This window comes from Canis lupus, chromosome 4, assembly GCF_011100685.1.
Source record: "Canis lupus familiaris isolate Mischka breed German Shepherd chromosome 4, alternate assembly UU_Cfam_GSD_1.0, whole genome shotgun sequence".
Taxonomy (NCBI): Eukaryota; Metazoa; Chordata; class Mammalia; order Carnivora; family Canidae; genus Canis; species Canis lupus.
Genome location: NC_049225.1, coordinates 59,170,822 through 59,192,622, shown reverse-complemented (window position 1 = coordinate 59,192,622; position 21,801 = coordinate 59,170,822). Strand labels below are relative to the sequence as shown.

The window sequence follows — 21,801 nt, the reverse complement described above, 5'->3', positions numbered from 1 at the left end:
CTTATGGGAGAAGAGCTGGGCCCACAATGAAGAATACAGAAACATTTTAGAGACAGCAGGTAGGACTTTTATGTCCTGATTCATACCTGTCTGTGTAAGTTATCCCAGTCACGTCTTTGGCACCCCTATGGGTTATTCTCTGAGGGCTACTCAATTATAATAACTGGTGCTTTTGGGAAACGGTAACACACGATATGTGGTGGTATCACACAGGGTCTTTAGGTGTATAAATCATAACTTGTGTTTTCAAAATGTAATAAAAATTGAGGTCTCCATAACAGTATGAGTTAGGCCACCAGAAACAAGGGCAGTGTAATTGACAAGAAAAGACAGGAAAGGAAACTGGGAATCAGAAACACAGCGTCTGGAATGCAAATCAAGCTTAAAGGAATACAATTGGGTATTAGCAACCTCCTGCAAAAGAACAGGGAGGGAAAAAAGGGGATAAATATGAGCTAAATACATATTTTCTGCCAGAATTTTATATACAGATGAGGGAACAGATACTGTGGATGGAAAAGGGTTTCCCTGAAGTCACACAACCTGTGAGTAATGGAATAAGCATTAAAATCCTTGACCAGGGATCCCTGGGTGGCGCAGTGGTTTAGTGCCTGCCTTTGGCCCAGGGCGCGATCCTGGAACCCGGGATCGAATCCCACGTCAGGCTCCCGGTGTATGGAGCCTGCTTCTCCCTCTGCCTATGTCCCTGCCTCTCTCTCTCTCTCTCTCTCTCTCTCTCTGTGACTATCATAAATAAATAAAAATTAAAAAAAAAAAATCCCTGACCAGCTATGTCCTTCCATCATACCAAGCTCCTAGAGGGGAACAGTAAAAGAGAGAAAAAGCAAGAAGTGTCAATTCCAAGATCCTGGGTCCATCCACTGACACAGACCAACTTACACTCTTGAAATGAAACACACAAGCAAACAAAAAGACTACATTTATTGAACCTTATCAATCCAGCTTTCCATCTATCTAAAAGAATAATTTCATAGGTACCTTTAGGAGAAACAAATCCTTCCCCCAAGCACAGTTACTAGGTTGTAGCATCTTTTGACTCAAGCTTTCTTCATGTCCTCTATGGGAAATTACTACACAGTCATAATTATGCAAAGCTAATGTTAATAATATTACTGCATGTCCAATTCCTATTATGTAACATAATCATAAATATCTAATTTCAAAATAAGCTATATTTGTAACTTGTTATATTTATCATTCAGTTCAAATCTCAAAAGTCTTACATCCATCCCATAATGAAAATGCCCATTCTTTATATAACTGAGATGTCTGTATTATCTCTGATAAAAAAATTAAACACATTAGGAACTTTATTTTGCTTGTGAAATTTTATCAGTAAAGATGCCATCAAACTAATGAAATCCATGAGCTTTGTATTATTTATTAAGGCTTGTGCAGATACCTTAGACTTTTCTGGGCTTAGCCCATTCTTATGATTTTACCACTGTATGAATTCTCTGATGTACAGTGAGTTGTGACTTCTGAATGAATGCTTTCCCACATACAGTACACCGATAGGGTTTCTCCCCAGTATGAATTCTCCGATGTACAACAAGGTCTGACTTCTGGGAAAAGGCCTTTCCACATTCAGCACATACATATGGTTTCTCTCCTGTATGAATGCGCTGATGCCCTGGGAGGTGGGACTTCTGAGAGAAGGCTTTTCCACATTCACTGCATATATAAGGTTTTTCTCCTGTGTGAATTCTCTGATGTCCAATGAGGTGTGACTGCTGACAGAAGGCCTTTCCACATTCACTGCATTTATAAGGTTTCTCTCCAGTATGCGTTCTCTGATGTATGATGAGCTGTGACTTCCGGGAGAAGGTCTTCCCACATTCAGTACATTCATAAGGTTTCTCCCCAGTATGAATTATCTGATGTATAATGAGTTCGGACTTTCTGCTGAAGGCTTCCTCACACTGAGCACATTTGTAAGGTTTCTCCCCAGTGTGAATTCTTTTATGTATAATGAGGTGGGACTTCTCACAGAAGGCTTTCCCACATTCAGTACATTCATATGGCTTCTCTCCAGTATGAGCTCTGTGATGTATAACCAGCTGTGACTTCTGGGAGAAGGCCTTCCCACATTGATTACATTCATAAGGTTTCTCTCCAGTGTGAATTCTCTGATGTATAATGAGGGGTGACTTCTGGGAGAAGGCTTTCCCACAGTCACTACATTCATATGGTTTTTCTCCAGAGTGAACTCTCTGATGTATAATGAGGGATGATTTCTGAGAGAAAGCTTTTCCACATTCAGAACATTCATAAGGTTTCTCCCCAGTATGAGTTCTCTGATGTACAATGAGATGTGACTTCTCACTGAAGGCTTTCCCACATGCACCACAATCATATGGTTTCTCTCCAGTATGAATTCGTTGATGTATTAGGAGTTGTGACTTTTTTAGAAAAGATTTTCCACATTCAATGCATACACAGGTCTTCTCTCCAGTTTCATCATTCACATATTGAATAAGAGATTGTTTATTGCTGATAATTTTTCCACATTGACTACCTTCACAGTGTTTCACCCCATTCTGATTTTTTTCATGTTTAGAATAGGAAGAAATAAGTGTACTCCCACATCCAAAATTCTCATCAGTGTTTTTTCTTGCATAACCCCTAGTACAATGAAATAACTTTATATTAGGTTCCAAGCTCTTTTCAAATGAGTTACATTTACACTTACACAGTCTTTGTTTTGAAGCATCTAGGTCTGTGTAGTCATGAAATAGTTTTCCTAATGCCCTAAATGAATAGCCAGACTCTTCAACAACTGTTTTATTTTTGATGGCCATGACTTGCCTGAGAAGTCTGTTTTGATTTTCCTGATCTCTCTCCACCTGGTCATCATCCTGCCAGACCTTAAAAATGGAGTACAATGAACGATCTCTTGTTACACTTTCCAATATCTCCTTATGGAAGGAAACACCTCCAAGCATATCCAGTTGAGGATTTTCGAGTCTATTCTCCCTCTCTGAAAGAATAAAAAATAAATAAGATCACACAGATAAAAAGACCTAGTAGAGGGCAAAAGAGGTAAAACCAAATGGATGATACATGATGGTCCAACAGACAGAGAATTGGGAGGGCAAAAGGCCATTTGAAACATGTATACTTATCACATGAGTAATTAAAGATGGACATTACTTCTGATAGTGGTGGCATGAAGTAGTTGAATTTTCCTCCCCCAAAAAACAAAACAAAAAAAGATTAAAAACCAAAACAAAACAGGGACACCTGGGTGGCCCAGCGGTTGAGCATCCGCCTTTGGCTTAAGGTGTGATCCTGGGGTCCAGGATCAAGTCCCACATCGGGATCCTTTTGGGGAGCCTGCTTCTCCCTCTGCCTATCTCATGAATAAATAAATAAAATCTTTTTTTAAAAAAAATCACACAACTAATTTAGGGCACTGAAAAACTACCAATGAGAGGTAATAAGCTGAAAAGTGCTTACTCACCAAACATTTCTACTTGATTAGGTAAGAATGGGGAGCTTGTGGCATTCTTTCCTAGGGTTTTCTCATCTCCCATCCTGTAACCTAATCCACAGGTTACAGCTTAATGCTATTTAGTAGAGCAGCTAGAAACTTAACAGGAATTTGAAAACAAAAAAGTCATTGAAAGGTTGAAATAATAAACTCTTCCTATACCCCCACCTGACCACTAAAATATTTGTGCAAAGATATTCTATAGAGTCCAGCAGTGATTGGAAGTTTAGAAAGTCTTGCAAATTTTTTATACCTTTAAAGTGTTCTGACATATGTGCAACTCAGGCAGCAAAGAGTGAAAGCCACAACTGCCTTTTGATGTCTAATACCACCTCTGTCCAAATCATTAGCTCACCTCTACTTTATCCAGGTGAAGAGGAGTCTCTTAGAGAGCCAGACTTCAACACACAAATAAAAACTAAACAGAGGCATCAGCAATGACACTCTGTGGGAGAGACAGATGTCACAGTTTAAGCCCAAGAAAGTTAGATGCCTCTAAGACAAAACAAAAACCCTCAGAAGGACCAGAAAAATCCAGACTACAGTAGATCATCATCTACAATGTAGAGTTTTCAACCAAAAATTACCAGACATATAGAGAAACAGAAAACTGTGGCCTAAACTAAGGAATAAAATCAGTCAATATAAGGTGATTCTACATAGGTACAAATGCTGTATTTTGTAAACAAAGATCCCAAAGAAGGTATTATAAACATATTAAAGAACTTGAAGGAAAACACTGTTAGAGAATAAGTGAATGAATATGTAATTTTAAAAGAGAAAAAAGTATACAAAGGAACTAATTTGACTTTTTTTGTACCATGATTGTAGTGGAAGTTAATTTACTTACTCTATGCCTAATCTTTACTTTGGGTAAGTTAAAACATAAAAGAACCAAATGAAAATTCTAAGACTGAAATTAAAATTTCACCAGATGGGCTTACTAGATTTGAGAAAGCAGAAAGCAAAATCAGAATAAGTAAACTTAAATAAATCACTAAAAATTAAGTAACCCAAAGAACAAAAAGAGATTATAAAAAAATAAACCTTCAGATATATGTGGTGTAATATTAGGCATTCTATCCAGTATGTGTATAGTCGGGAGTGTTTCAAAGGCAGAGAAAAAAGTCAAGAAAAAAATTAGAGGGCCGCCGGGTGGCTCAGCGGTTTAGCACAGCCTTCAGCCCAGGGCCTGATACTGGAGATCCAGGATCGAGTCCCAAGTCGGGCTCCCTGCGTGGAGCCTCCTTCTCCCTCTGCCTGTGTCTCTGCCCCTCTCTCTCTCTGTGTCTCTCATAAATAAATAAAATTTTAAAAAATTAGAAACATGCCTTTAAAATCACCCAGTTGGTGACAAACATTAATTTACATATCTAAGAAGCTCCATAAACTACAGGCAGGATACCTAGGTAACTAGTCACATCAAAATCAAATTGCTGGGGCAGCCCGGGTGGCTCAATGGTTTAGCGCCTGCCTTCAGCCCAGGGCCTGATCCTGGAGACCCAGGTTCGTGTCCCAGTCAGGCTCCCTGCATGGAGCCTGCTTCTCCCTCTGCCTATGTCTCTGCTTCTCTCTCTGTCTCTGTGTCTTTCATGAATAAATAATTAAAAGCTTTAAAAACAAAACAAAACAAAATCAAATTGCCAAAAAATGATGACAAAGAAAAATCTTGAAAGTAGTAAGAAAAAAAATGACACATCATGCTTAGGAGAGTAATAGTACTGCAAGTTGAGTTTCAACACACTAAAAAAAACTGAAGCCAGGAAACACTGGAGTGACACATTCAAAATACTAAAAGAAAGCAACTTGTCAACCAAGAATTCTATATCAAGTGAAACTTTCCTTTAAACCTGGCAAAATAAAGGCATTTGCAGATGAACAAAAATATCTGCTAGCAGAACTGATTTACAAAATATACTAAAGAAAATCTCTCTGACAACATAATACCAGATGATAAGTTAAATCCATAGGACACTAGGATTTTTTTAAGTGTGTAGGTAAATATAAAGAATTTAGATGTCTGTTTTTTCCTTTTCTTTTGTTTAAAAAACTTTTTTTAAAAAAATAACAACATTGTCAAACCTATGACAAACTTAAGTGTAACATACATGATTAAAAGAACAAAGCAGGGACACCTGGGTGGCTCAGTAGCTGAATGTCTGCCTTTGGCTCTGGTCATGATCCCAGGGTACTGGGATCAAGTCTTGAATCAGGCTCCCTGCAGTGAGCTTGCTACTCCCTCTGCCTATGTCTCTACCTCTCTCTGTGTGTCTCTCATAAATAAACAAAATCTTAAAAAAACAAAAAACAAAAAGCAACACCAAAGCAGCACAGGATGGTCAGGGAGAGTAGAAAATGGAACTGTGCTACTGCAAAGTTTCTATGTTTTGCCAGAAAAATAAAGAGGTATTAACATGCAGTAGGTTATAAGTAGTTAAATATCACATTGTAATCCCCACAGCTATATCACACGCATAGAACTATGAAGAAAAATTCAACCAGGCAATTAAGATGGTATGCCAAAAAATGTTCTTTGAACATAAAAGACAGGAAAAGAAAAAGGACCTAAAGAGAGATTAAAGAAATAGAAAACAAATAGCAAAATGGCAAATATAAATCAAAACAAATCAACAATTACATTAACTGGGAATGGAATAATATTCTAATCAGAAACCATCAGACTGGATTAAACGGTAAGAATCAACTGTACATTATAAGAATTTTATTTTATTTTATTTTTTATTTTTTTGAGTTAAAGGACAGAGGTTTATTAAGATACAAAGAAAGCTCTCAGGAGTGAGAGGGGTCCCAACCAGGTTGCCCAAGAAATTCATTTTAAATACAAAGACAGGCTAAAAGTAAAAGAATGGGAGGGAAAACATCATGCAAACTATAAGCAGAAGAGAGGTAAAGTAACTATATTAATATTAGACAATATAGACTTCAAGACAACAAATATTATTAGAAACAAAGAAGTATATTTCAAAATTGTGAGATTTGCAAAAAGATAGAACAATTATAAATGTATCTCTACCTACCACAAATGCCCACAACACACAAACCACAACAAAAATAAAAGGAAAAACAAATTAGTAATTATGTCCAGAGATTTCAACATCCCTCTCACAAAGATTTCTAAAACAAGTAGACAAAAAAATCATTAAGTATCAATAAACCTGACCTAACATCTGTAGATATCCCATCCAATAACAGAACACACATTCATTTCAAGAATACATGAATCAGACATCAGAATAGACTATATATTGGGCTTCAAAACAAGCTGCAATTTTATGAGGATAGAAATTATACAGAGTATATTCTCCAACCATAATTAAATTAGAAATAAATAATGAAAGGGATCTTGAAAATTCCAGCAAACATTTGGAAAACAATATACATATAAATAACCTGTATGTTAAACAGTCTAGTAAGAAATAGAAAATAATTTGAAGTGACTGAAAATGAAAACAATCTATCACATTTTCTGAAACAAAGTTAAAAAAGGAGTACTTAAGAAGGCAAGTTGTATGCAGGTAGTCCTCATCTTGAATGATTCCAATATGCATGAATTTCAGTTAGCACAGTTTAGTTACATTACACCAGTCTGGCAATATTACAGTTAACATTTTAATTACCACAGTATACTATTTATGACTAATAGCATAAAGTACAAACTTCACTGCTAGCACTTCCATCCAAAATCCCTGTGTAAATAACAGATATGCTTCATGATCTGTACCTAATCATTTCACTTATTTCAAAGTCTATTGATTTTTAACTGCACATCTGTTATCCAATATATATACAGAATGCAAAATGTATAGGTGTGTTTCCTCCTTGTCTCCCACACACGTGGTATTTTACAAATATGAATAATTAAAAAGGGAAAGTGGCCTACAAAGCTGAAAATGCAGCAAAGAAACAACACTAACAACACTGGATGTGTTTAGAAAATAACTGATCATAGAAATGGTAGCACTGCCACTATTCATGAGATTTTAGGTATGTAGCCAGAACTTAGTGAAGGCAAAACTTGCCGACATAAATTCTTGGGTTATGATGAAAAGAATAAATATATTACACAGAAAATGAACCTGGCGAAAATCTTTACATTATCTTGGACATATATCACAACACTGAAAACACAAAGGGTAAAATGGTGGTAGTTAATCCAATCTAGAAAAGAGTTTGATAATTTGGTAAGGCATAGAAAACAAGCTCACTTCCTATCATAAGTTATATAATGATAAGAAGGTAGACACTGCTCAAACTACTCTATATAAGATTGTTGAAAAAACATTTTCAATGCTGTCAGTGTTTTAAATTGCAAGGTAGGAACTATTTATTTTACTGTATTTTCATTTCTCTATACAGTTATGACAAATAGACTGTTTTGAATGTTTTCACAAAAAGTTTAAATGTCACAAAACAATTGTAGTTTTTTCCATTGATTATGAAGATTACTTTGCAAAGTTTTGACTTCTATGGTAATTTTTATGGTCCCTCACTACCATACAAGGTGAGAATTACCTGTATTTAAATGCTCATATTAGAAAACAATATGAGTCTCAATTAATAATCTAAGTTTCCACCTTAAAAAGCTGGAAAAAGAACAAATTAAACCCAAAATAAGTAGAAGACAGGAAAAATAAAGACCAGAGTGGAAGTCAATGAAACAGAAAATGGACAAATAGAAAAAATATCAATGAAATAAACTGATTTGAAAAAACTAATAAAATTAACATGTTTTAGCTAGCAATGAGGGAAAAAAAAGAAAGCAGGCATAAAGTAGCAACATCAGCAAAGAAAGACAGAACATCTCTAGACTAAATCCTACAGACATAAGAAAAAAATAAAGAATTATGAAAGATTTTATACCAATGAATTTGACAATTTGAATAAAATAAAAAAATTCTTTTAAAGAACATGAATTACCAGAACTGGCTCAAGAAAAAAAGGTAACTTGAATAGATTCACATCAAGGAAAGAAACTTAGTAAATTAAAATCTTCCCACAAAAAAATGTTCAGACCTAGACTGGTAATTTCCATTACTGTAATAAACCATAACCATGAGTGCGATACCTTCTCTAGGTCTGTGAGCTTCTCTACTAAATCATCAAACCTAAGAGTGGTCTTCCAGACCCCCAGTACATGTAGCAAACCAAATCCAGCAATATATGAAAAGAATTATACACCATCACCAAGTGGAACTTGTCCCAGAATGTAATGTTGGTTTACTATCCAATAACAGGTTAATTGAGCAGCATATAAACAGACCATCTCAGTAAATGCAGAAATTGCATTTGTCAAAATCTAACACATTTTCAGGATAAAAACATCAACAAAATTGGAATAAAAAAGAAATTCTTCAACCTGACAAAAGGCATGACAACTTACAGCTAATATACTTAACAGTGAAAGACTGGTTTTTCCCCCCTAAGATCAGGAATAAGACAAGGAGGTCCATTCACCATCCTATTCAATATTGCACTGGAGGTTCTAGCCAGGGTACTTAGGCAAGATGATGAAATAAAAGGAATCCAATGTGTGAATGAATGTCTCAATTTGTAGATGACAAGACCATTTATACAGAAAATCCTAGGAAATCAACAAAGAACAATTAGAACTAATAAATGAATTTATTATTAAGTCTGCAGAGTAATAGACCAATATACAAAAATCAATTCTATTTCCATTTACCTACAATGGACAATCCAAAAATTAAATTAATGAAACAACTGTATATACAATAGCATCAGACAGAATAAAATACTAAGTAATAAATTCAACAATTATAGAATTTATACTTTGAGAACTATTGTCGAAAACATTAATCTAAATGAAAGAGGAAAATTACATGTTCTGCAGATTGGAAGATTTAATATTGTTAAGACAACAGTACTCCTCAAATTGATCTATAAATTCAACTAATCTTTGTCAGAATCTAAAGATAGTTATTTGTAGAAATGGATACACTTATTCCAAAATTCATATGAACCCTCAAGAGCCAAGGTTTCCAGTCTTGGAAAAGAAAAACAATGTTAGAAGAATGGCATTTCCCAATTTCAAAACTTACTACAAGCAACAATAGTCCAGAGATTGGCATAAAGACAGATCTATAGGCAGACAGAATAGTATAGTCAGAAATAAACCCTTTCATTTAAGGCTAATTGATCTTTGGCTAAGGCTCCAAGATCATTCAATAGGAAAAGAATAATCACTTCAATAAATAGTGCTGGAACAAATTCATTCTATGATGCTATCATTACCCTGATTCCAAAACCAGATAAAGATACCACACAGAAAAAGAGAACTACAGGCCAATATCTCTGATGAACATAGATGTGAAAATCCTCAACAAAATATCAGCAAACAAATCCAATAATACATTTTAAAAAATCATTCACCATGATCAAGTGGGATTTATTCCTGGCTTGCAAGGGTGGTTCAATATTCCCAAAAGAATCAACTGATATGTCACATCAATAAGAAAAAGGATAAAGCCAAGTGATCATTTCAATAGATACAGAAAAAGCATTTGACAAGGTATAACATATATTCGTGATAAATGTTTCCTCAACAAAGTAGATTTAGAGGGAACGTGCCTCAACATAAAGACCATATATGAAAAACCTACAGCTAACATCATACTCAATGTGGAAAAACTGAGAGCTTTTCCTCTAAGGTCAGGAATAAAGGATGTCCATTTTTATTCAACATGGTACTGGAAGTCCTAGCCACAGCAATAAAAGGCATCCAAATTAGTAAGGAAGAAGTAAAACCTTCAGTATTTGTAGATGACATGATGCTATATACAGAAAATCTTAAAGACTCCACCAAAAAGCTTCTGGAAATGATAAATGGATTCAGTAAACTCATAGGATACACTGTCAATGTACAGAAATTCATTGCATTCCTATATATTAAGTAATAAAGGCACTAATAGAAAAATTAAGAAAACAATCTCATTTACAGCTGTACCAAAAATCATAAAATACCTAGGAATAAACTTAACCAAAGAGATGAAAGATTTGTATTCTGAAAACTATAAAACATTGATAAAAGAAATTAAGATAACACAAACAGAAAGACATTCCATGCTCAATGATTGTAAGAACAAATATTGTTAAAATTTCTATACTACCCAAAGCAATCCACACATTTAAGGCAATCCCTATCAAAATACCAACGTATTATTCACAAAACTAGAAGAAAAAAATCCTAAAATTTGTATGGAACTTCAAAAGATCCAGAATAGCCAAAGCAATCATGAAAAAGAAAAACAAAACTGGGGGCATCACAATTCCAGACTTCACATTATATTACAAAACTGCAGTAATCAAAACAGTATGGTACTGGTACAAAAATAGACACATGGATCAAAAGAACGGATAGATAACCCAGATAATAAACCCACAATTCTGTGATCAATTAATCTGCAACAAAGAAGACATGCATATGCAATGGAAAGACAGTCTCTTCAACAAGTAGTGTTGAGAAAATTGGACAGCTACATGCAAAAGAATGAAAACGGACCACTTTCTTACACCTTACACAAAAATAAACCCAAATGCACTAAGGACCTAATTGTGAGATCTGAAACCATAAAAATCCTAGAAGAGTACAGACAATAATTTCTCTGACATCTGCCGTAACAACATCTTTTTAGATACGTCTCCTGAGGCAAAGGAAACAAAAAGGAAAAATAAATTATTAGGACTGCATCAAAATAAAAAGCTTCTGCACAGCAAAGAAAATAACCAGTAAAACTAAAAGACAACCTACAGAATGGGAGAAGATATTTTCAAATGATATATCTGATAAAGGGCTAGTATCCAAAATATATAAAGAACTTATACAACTCAATACCCAAAATCCAAATAATCCAATTAAAAATGGGCAGTAGATATGAACAGCCATATCTCCAAAGACAACATCCAGATGGCCAACAGACAGGAAAACATGCTCAACATCATTCATCATCAGGGAAATGCAAATCAAAACCACAATGAGTTATCATACCTGTCAGAATGTCTAAACTCAAAAGCTCAAGAAACAAGAGTTGGTGAGGATGTGGAGGCAAAGGAACACTTGTGCACTGCTGTTGTGAATGCAAACCAGTGCAGCCAGTATGCAAGACAGTATGGAGGTTCCTCAAAAAATTAAAAACAGGGCAGCCCTGGTGGCACAGTGGTTTAGTGCCACCTGCAGTCTGGGGCATGGTCCTGGAGACCCGGGATCAAGTCCCACATCGGGCTCCCTGCATGGAGCCTGCTTCTCCCTCTGCCTGTGTCTCTGTCTCTCTGTCTCTCTCTCTCTCCCTCTCCATGTGTGTCTCACATTAATAAATAGATAAAATCTAAAAAGAATTAAAAAAAAAAAAATTAAAAACAGAACTACCCTATGATTGGTAATCACATTACTGGGTATTTACCCAAATACAAAATTCCTAATTCAAAGGGATATATGCATCCCTATGTTTATTGCAGCACTATTTTACAATAGTTAATTTATGGAAAGAGGCTAAGTGTCCATCAACAGATGAATGGATAAAAAAGATGTGGTATATTGTGTATATCAATGGAATATTATTCAGCCATAAGAAAGAATGAAATCTTGCCATTTGCAACGTATATGGATCTCGAGAGTATAATACTAAATGAAATAAGCCAGAGAAATATCATTTGATTTTACTCCCATGTAGAATTTAAGAAACAAACAAATGAACAAAAAAACCTAAACAAAAAAAGAAACCAAAAAAGAGACTCAACTATAGAGAACAAACAGAGGTCGAGCAGAGGGAAGGTGGGTGAGGGGATGAGTGAAATAAGTGAAGGGGATTAAGAGTACATTTATCTTGATGAGCGCTAAATAATATATGGAATTGCTGAATTGCTAGGTTGTACACCCGAAACTAATACAACACTGTATTTAACTACACTAGTATTTAAAAAATATATAAATAGGGGGATCCCTGGGTGGCTCAACGGTTTGGTGCCTGCCTTTGGCCCAGGGCGCGATCCTGGAGTCCCGGGATCGAGTCCCACGTCAGGCTCCCAGCATGGAGCCTGCTTCTCCCTCTGCCTGTGTCTCTGCCTCTCTCTCTCTCTCTCTCTCTCTCTCTGTGTCTATCATAAATTAATAAATAAACAAACAAATAAATAAATCTTTTAAAAAATAAAAATAAAAAATAAAAAAATACAAATAAATAAAAACACATCATAATAAAAATCAAAATAAATAAAATAAATAAATAAATGGTGCTGGAACACATGGATTGCCACATGCAAAAGAATGAAGTTGGACCCCTACTTCACACCACATGCAAAAATTAACTCAAAATGGATCAAAGACCTAGATGTAAGAGCACTAACAGTATAAAACTTTTAGAAAAAACTTGGGGTAAATCTTCACGACCTTGGATTCGGCAATAGATTCTTGGACATGACACCAACAGCACAAACAACAAAAGAAAAATAGAGAAACTGGACTTCATCAAAATTAAAAAATCTTGTGCTTGAAAGGATACTATCAAGAGGGTGGAGAGACAACCCACAAGATGGAAGTATTTGCAAATCATATGTCTGGTTAAGAGACTTAAGTCAAATGAGAACTTTAGAAGCTTCCAGGTTGGTGAACACATGGAGGTGCTGGGAGAGTGGTACACCAGGAGAGCGTATGTAGTAAGTTCTGCAGCCTTTCCCCATACCCTGCCCTATGTATCCCCCCATCTGGATGTTTCTGGGTTACATCCTTTCATGCTAAACTGGCAATCTACATAAAGCAAAGAAGAGCTCTAAGAGTCCTCCAGATTTCTCTTCCCCTGTATCAGTGACAAAGTGGACTGCAGATGGTGTTAACTTCACTCAATTTGGATTCCTGAGGCATATAGAGCATGCCCCCTGCTGAACTGTGTTGGAAACGTAGCATGTAAAGGAAACAAACACTGTTGTGTTAAAGCACTGGCACTTAGAGATTAATTTGTAATACAGTAATATCTAGCCTGTCCTAATTAATAATAAAATTAATACCAGAAGAAAATAACAAAAAAGAACTCTATAAAATACACTTTATCCATACAAAGAAACTTTACATAAAAGCTCCATATAAGTTCTATATAAGAATTTTATCTCTATAAGGAATTCTTACAACTCAGTAATAAAAAGACAATTCCAAATAGACAAAGGATCTCAACAGACTATTTTCCAAAGAAGATGCAGAATGGCCAATAAGCAGATGAAAATATATTTAATATAATTAGTCATTACAGACCATTTTACTTAAACACAAAGTTCCTATATGACCCAGCAATTCCATGCCTAGGTATATACCAAAGAAAAAGTTAAGCGTATGTCTACACAAAAACTCATACATGAATGCTTATAATAGCATTATTCATGTTACCAAAAGGTGGAAACAAGCCAAATATCCATTAACTAATAATTGTATAACCAAATGTAGTATATCCATACAACGGAGTATTATTCAGCCAAAAAGAAATGAAGTACTGATATATGCTATAATGTTGACAACCCTCAAAAATGGTGTGGTAACTGAAAGAAGCCAGTCACAAAACGCCACATGTTATATGATTTCATTTTTTTTAATATGATTTCATTTAAATAAAATACCAAGAGTAGGCAAATCAACAGAGAGTGAAAGCAGACAGTAGTAGTTGCTTAGGTCTGGGAGATGGGGAGCAGGAGTGTGATAGCTCAGGAATGTGACATAATTTCTTTTGCAAGTGATAAAAATACTTTAAAATTGACTGTGGCAATCGTTATACATATCTGTGAATACACTATAAACCACTGAGTAAAAAAAAAAAAGAGTTGTTAACTTTGAATGAGTGAATTGTAAGGCATGTAAGTTATATCTTAAAGTCATTTAAATAAAACAATAACAAAATTTCAGAGTATAGCTACAAGTATGGACTTTTAACTGTCTGTATTCACACTCTGTATCCATGTTTATATTCCATTACTCCCCAATAAATATTTTTTATTGAAGTTAAGCCTAGCAAATTCCTGCAGAAAAGCCATGATTCCTAACTCCAAGAATTTGTACACATCCATTGCTAGAGCTTACCTTCACCCTCCTCCTGCCTAACCCACCCTTCAAATATACTTGAGAGTAGCTGGTTCATGCTTGGAAAAAATGCCTTCTTAAGTTATGCCACATCTCTTTAGACTATAATTTTCAGTGAACTCCTAAAACATGAACTATACTAGTTACACAATTTTATACAGCCATGAACTTTGATGTCTTGTCTTTCCATGTATAATCTATGGTCCTGAAAAGCATCTGACTTCTATTGCCTTTGAATTTCTTCTAGAAAGGCACTAAAGATATGATTGTTGAGTGAATCGGTGAGAAATTTTTCTTCTCTTCATGATTCGCTATTAATTAACAAGTTGTTGAATACTTACATGTTCAGCAGAGGAGCAAGAAAGAATAGGAGCTGCCAATCTGAGTGGAAGCATAAGTCTCAGCCACCAGCCAATTAAAAACAAAACCAAGGGAACTGAGATTTCACTTCCATTGACTCCCACCTGCCAGATTTTTACCTGGATAGATCCAATTTGGTATGTCTCTCTTTATGATCCATGGCTCTTCTCCTTGTTCCAACTTTGAGATGACATCTGGTTTGGAAACTGGATGTCCTATTACAGGGAAATCAGAGAGGAATTGGGTTGACTATACTGAAGAAAACAGAAAGGGTGATAGGCACCTGGATTGTTCAGCTGGTCAAGTATCCAACTCTTAATCTCAGTTCAGGTCTTGATCTCAGAGTTGTGAGTCAAGATCTACCAAAAAAAAAAAAAAAAAAAAAAAAAAAGGCTGCTATTTAAAAAGCCCCACAGTGAAGCTGTCCAGCTGGCTCAGCAGAATATTGACCTTCTGCTGGAGAGAGAAAAGAATACAAATTTAGTCATTACCTATGTCAGGAACCCATCCACCTTGTCAACTTGATCCAGTGAGAAGAGAGAGGCATGGGATTAGAAGATGTTGAGATATCTGGGGAAGCCATCCTTACCCAATGAGACCAGGTGGCTGAAGTTCTCCAGCATCACATCTCTGTATAGGGTCCTCTGAGCAGGATCCAGTTGCTGCCACTCCTCCTTGGTGAAAGCTACAGCCACATCCTCAAATGACAGTGGACCCTATAACAGCATGCTCCGTTTCAATCTGAAGTGATCATTCTCATTTTTACCATAGCATGCCAAACCATATGCCCAGTTCTATATCATGCCTATTTAGAAAAATGATGTAAAATTCTGTATTTAGCAAAAAGAGTCAAACACATCAGAGGAACAGAAGAGCAAAAGAGACTTAATCACAAATGGGAATTCAATAAAGGTAGCATTTTGAATAAATGAGTTATTCGGCAAATGATATTGGGAAAACTGGATAGTCAATCAGTTAAATAATGAAGTTGAAACTTCACATTTTATAAACAATAGAATCAATAATTTTCAGATGGAGAAAAAAAATCTAAGCATCACAAATTATTAATACTGGTTATCCTAGGAGGAAGAAAATGCTAGGGTCCCTTTCACTTTATAATTTTCATTTTTTGTATTTTTTAAAATGTTTTTACCAAGTAGGGATAATTCAGTCCAGGACAAAAAATAGTAAAATGATTTTATAAATTAAAAAAAAAAAGGGACCAAAAACTGGCATTCAGTTGGGGAGCATCCTCACAAAACCTGAGACCATAGCAAGGCTATGGAGAATCAGAGACCCCTGTGCTCCAAGTGTTTGCCAGTGAATTTTAGGTAAAGAACTGCCTATTTGGAAGAAATAATTACTTCGGAGACAAATAGATACTCATCATTCCATTTTATCTAGGTTTTATCTCTGGATAAAATGTACCTTAGTTCCTCAAAGAATAATGTTTATGGAGTTCAGCTTTAACATTATGACAACTGTCCTCTAAAAAAAATATTTAAAGACACAATCACAAAAAAAATCTACTGACACATTGATGCAGAAGTATAGGTCAGGACATCATCTAAAGAAGACCCTCCCAAAATAAATTTCTTTTGTCCTAAAGGCAAGAAATACTTTCATTGAAAATTGAGCTGATTTCTATGTGGAGAATGCCAAATCATGTATATGATGTCCTCTATCTCTCCACTGTGGCTGCTAGAAAAGATGGAACAAATCTGCACTTTATTTTGTTCAAATTTGCACTTTATTACATACTTATATAAAAAAAAACATAATGTAAATATAATGTATATTATATCTATATAAGACTTATATATACATACATGAACTAAATAGTTATTTTATGTGGCTTAAAAGCACATAATCTACATATTATACAGCAACTCGTTCCAAGTCTTAGTTCTACGTTTTCCCTAATTCTAATTTTTAGCTTTCTGCACTTTTCCATTTGATTATATGGAAACTAACTACAAAATAAGCAAGCAACTCACATGAGACTTGGTCATTTTCTGTTTTTCTTCCAAAAGAGCAGAGGTGCAAGGAATCAGGACTGAAAGACAGACTATATCTCCAGGAGCCATTTACCAGTCTAGAAACAACCACCAATAGAAGTCAGATGGGAAACAGGCCATGCTGTAGAAGGGTCTGTAAGCACCATGTGAAAAAAAAAAGTTCTCTTGTGATCATATGATCACAGAGAACTTGTAGAAGGTATATTTTTAATTGGTTGAATGCAGATATTTCTGTTGATATACAAACACCTTATTGTTCCCCTTTGAACTAGCAATTCTCTTTGTAATTCTATCTGTAAGACTCTAAATAAGACAATAGTTATGTATACATATATATGTAAGAGTTAACTGAAGACAGAGCAGTTCCCTGATAATAACCAAGTAGAAAACCAAGGAATGCACCCATATTCCCTAGTCACAAGCAGCTGGCAAAATCCTAAGAACTCTTTTATATTTTCCCCTAACCCAGCAAATTCTCTTGCCAAATCAAAATTCACAGATTAAAACTGTTGATTTTGGGACACCTGGGTGGCTCAGTGGTTGAGCCTTTGGCTCAGGTGGTGATCCCAGGGTTCTGGGATCCAGTCCTACATTCAGGCTCCTCAGAAGGAGCCTACTTCTCCCTCTATGTCTCTGCCCTTCTCTCTGTGTCTCTTATGAATAAATTTTTAAAATCTTAAATAAATAGATAGATAAATAATAAATAAATAAATAAATAAATAAATAAATAAATAAATAAATAAACTTGATTTTAGCATGTTTTTTGTTTAAGTTTGTATTGCTGATATTCAGTAGTGCGGTTGCCTACGTAAGAAAATAGTGTCAGGTTAGAACCTTTGAAACAGGAATATACTACAATTCAGAAAGATACTTACCTGGTAAATTCTTCTCAGTCCCAGGATGGGTCACACAGAGAAGACTGAACTCATTCACAAGAAGTGAGTATTCCCATGAAAGGTAGATAGTTTCCTATAGGGTTATCCCAGGCTTGTTCAAAATCAACCTGGAAGGAAAACCATCAGTGCTCCTCTCTGGACATCAAACTGTGGAATGAGTAAAAAGCAAGTGTTTTAATAAATGTTTGCTGAACAGAATATAGAACAATTTCAATAGACAGAAGGATGCAGGGCTGAAATCGCACCTCATATATGAAAAAGAAAAAAACTGGCACTCAAATTCTCCTATTTAACATAATTACCCAGAACATCAACATCAGACAAGGCCACTCTGTGACCATGACGTAACAAGACAGAAACAAGACCTCTCCAAAATCATGTCTGAACACAGACCCAAAGCACCAGCAGGGTCCAACCCCGTCTCCGAGTTAACAGGAGCTACTGCTACCTCCTTACCTATTACAGCTTCAGCTTCGGGGCAGTCTTTCCTCTCTCTAGATTCATGGACGTTCCCCAACACCGAATTCCTCCACTTCCTCACAACATCCAAGTCAGAGCAAGGCCCACCCCCTTAGGCACTCCCCAAAATCACCTAACACAAGGAGAAATCCTAGAAGAAGTTCTAAGACCCTCTTACGGAGAAGCCCCCACTTTCCTCACGGTGCGCGCGTTCCCAACTAGATGCTAGAGCCATAAACTCAACTAATTCAACCACAGGGTGTTCTGGGGGTCTTCGGCTAGAGAATTAACAACGGTAGACCTTTAGATATGTTTGCTCTCACGTTCGAAGGACGTTTTCTTCCTTGAGGACGCGAGGGATCCAGGGCGATGGGAGGTTTGAGAAAACATCTGAGGTGGGGCTTCACCTTGGGGGCGGCCTCGGACCTGCAGAAATTGTAAAGTGAGGCCTTTCCCACCAAACTAGAGCTGACCTTCATCAGCCCGGGGGCTGCTTTAATGACCCCTACAAATCAACGAATTACCCAGGCGCAGAAATCCCAAATCCCAAAGAGCACCTGCACTGAATCCCGACCACAGGTCCACAGAACACGGGCCGCACGGAACCCCTGACACACAGATCATACAGCTCTCCCTATTACTGCCCCCTATACGTACCCAACACTCATCCCACAGACATCCCATCAGAACGCATAGGCCTCCCATTACTGACTCCCGCAGACCCCCGCCCCAGTATTAACCCCAGACTTCCTCATGACCCAACCCATAAATCCCCCTTCTGACCCCCAGGCTCGATTATCAGGCCCCGAAACGTCAGTCCCGGCCTAACCCTCGTCATCTGTCACAGATTAACGTGGATTGATGAACTCTCCCGCTTCCTGTCTGGAAGAGCCCAGCGCGGGGCTCCCGAGCATGCGCCGTGCCGTACAGAGCGGTTTCGCCCCCTCGGCAACCTCGGCGGCTTTGTTCAGGAGGCAAGATGGCGGCTCCCAGGCGCGGGGGCTCGTGGTGGGAGCCGCCATCTTGGGGGACCCGGCGGGTCCGTGCAGGTGGAGGAATTCGGTGTGAGGTCTGCGTTTGGACGGTGCCACCGCGGCAGCGAGGGGAGGGGGGCAAGAACTGAAAGGACGATGCTACAAACCAGTGAGGTGCGAAGTTTTGCAGAGAGCTCTTACAGGAGGACTGGGGGCGAAGTTGCAGTAGTACAGTCCTTTACTGGGGAAAAAGGAATGTGGAATAGTGCAATCCTTTTGTAGGGGATTCTACTTAAAAGTGCTGATGATGGAACAGCCCAGAATTCCACCGAGGGACCAAAGTGGAGGCCGAGTTCGGGGGCGGTGCAGGGGAACGGAGAGGTGTCGTGAACTTCTAATTATGCTAAAAACAAGGAGAAGGAATCCGCCAAAGGGAAGGGACGACCGCAGTAATGTGTTGCAGGGACCGACTGATGAAAAAAGGAAAACGGAGACAGGGAAAAGAGACCGAGGCACAAAATAAAGGAGAACCTGGGCAACAGAGAATAGAGGCTAAGGGACAAAAGGGGGTGGGTGGGGGGAGACTGAGGAAGGCCCCCGGAAATCCTCGTCTGGACCGCGAAGGTCTGGGTGTGAGGAGATGGGTGGGAAAGGTTGAGGCAAAGTGCGAAACCTATAGGGTGACTCAGAAAGTAAGGCGGTGAGCAGCATCGCTTTGTAAACTCAGCTGGATGATGAGGCATAGATTTTGTGCCTTCCCCAGTCGCCGTTGCTGTTTTCTCCCCTGGCTCCGGAGGGTTTACCCATCCTTGCATCCCTCCGGAGAGATGCGTTTCAAGTGTGTAATTTAAATCACGGCAGTCATAATCATTAACAGTCTTTGGTTCTGTGGATTAACGGTTCTGCTCTGCGCGGACATAGTGCTAGTTCAACTTTTAATATTGTACATATGGTGACCCTGTGTTCTGAGAGTTCAGAAATGAAGATGAAAACTATAATACCAACGACAGCATGACCCATACATACATCAGCAAAATAAGGGCAGATGTAAAAGACACAGCGACACCTGGATTAGGGAGGTAAATACAACAGAGCAAATTGCACAATATGCAAAAAAGAATTCGGGGTCGGGAGTGGTGTTGAAGGGGATGTGTAAGTACATATGGAGGCGGAAACAAATCTAGGATGACAGGCAAGTACTTCAATAAATAAAAGGGGTTTTGTCTCCCCAAAACACGTAGATACTGAGTTGAAAATAATGATCTCCCAGGTATATTAGAGGGACAGCATAAACATGCATTATTGCATATAGTTCTATTTATTGATATATAAAACTGATTAAAGTTGCAATTCCAAACTCAAATGTTGTAACTAAAATCTCCTGTGGACAAAAAGAAATTTTGATAACTGCTGACTTGGTCCCTTACAGTGTAAGGACAATCTTGCTTTCAGCAGTATGTAAGATGATACAGCAAACCTGACAAGAAAAAAAAAAAAAAATTCCGGGATCCAGTCCCATCGGGCTCCTTGCGAAGAGCCTGCTTCTTCTCTCTCTTGCCTATGTCTCTGCCTCTCCCTCTCTCAACCTGTCTTTCAAAATAAATCCTTTCCTTTTTTAAAAAAAAGGAAATTACAATTAACATCCTAAATGTACAACAAACTACTTTGAATCATTACCAGAGTACTTTTAACAGCACACAAAACTCTGATCCTTTATAATTCTGTCCTCCCCTTACCTCACTTTTATGATGTTATTGCAGACAAATTGACATAAGGTCAAAAATTGTTACAAGAGAAAAAAGGTCTTTATAATTTATAAAAGGGTCAATTCATCAAAAAGATTGATAATTACAACCATTTATGTGCTAAACAACAAAGACCAAAAATATTGAGGCAAATATTGATGTTATTATAGGGAGAATGCACAGTTCTATAATACTGGAAGACATCAACATCCCATTTTATAAAATGGTTGAACATAGAGACATAAAATCAATACGGAAATAAAGAACGTTACTAACACTTAAACTGGGCCTAAGAGACATATAGACCGCTACACTCAACAATGGCAAAATACTCATTTTTTCAAGTTCACATGGAACAGTCTTCAGGACATGCCATATTTTAGGCTACAAAAGAAGTATTAAATCTTTTTTTGTTTTGTTTTTTATTTATGATAGTCACACAGAGAGAGAGAGAGAGGCAGAGACACAGGTAGAGGGAGAGGCAGGCTCCATGCACCGGGAACCCGAAGTGGGAATTAATCCCGGGTCTCCAGGATCGCGCCCTGGGCCAAAGGCAGGCGCCAAACCGCTGAGCCGCCCAGGGATCCCAAGAAGAATTAAATCTTAAAACACTGAAATCATGTATACTATTTTCTCCAACCACAAGGAAATGAAATCAGAATTTAATGAGAGAAAAAACTGGAAGGCCCACAAATATGTAGAAATTAAATGGGGCACTATTAAACAACCAATGTGTAAAAGAA

The 21,801-nt window shown here is 37.2% G+C and overlaps 1 protein-coding gene across 9 annotated transcripts; it reads right to left on the bottom strand.

Moving 5' to 3' along the window:
- Positions 1-923: 923 nt before the first annotated feature.
- On the bottom strand, positions 924-19,389 carry ZNF300 (zinc finger protein 300). Of its 9 annotated transcripts, none has more exons than XM_038534996.1 (7): positions 19,123-19,389; positions 18,641-18,765; positions 17,860-18,027; positions 16,964-17,061; positions 15,556-15,682; positions 15,086-15,181; positions 924-3,001 (listed from the first exon to the last, which is right to left on the bottom strand). In XM_038534996.1, exons 4-7 carry the CDS (start codon positions 17,051-17,053, stop codon positions 1,452-1,454), a joined length of 1,863 nt encoding a protein of 620 aa, XP_038390924.1. In that variant the 5' UTR covers positions 17,054-17,061; positions 17,860-18,027; positions 18,641-18,765; positions 19,123-19,389; the 3' UTR covers positions 924-1,451. The 9 variants fall into 9 exon arrangements, with proteins under 9 accessions (XP_038390924.1, XP_038390926.1, XP_038390930.1 ...); XM_038534998.1 differs by having other exon boundaries at positions 18,663-18,765; XM_038535002.1 differs by having other exon boundaries at positions 17,860-17,987; positions 18,663-18,765.
- Positions 19,390-21,801: the final 2,412 nt, after the last annotated feature.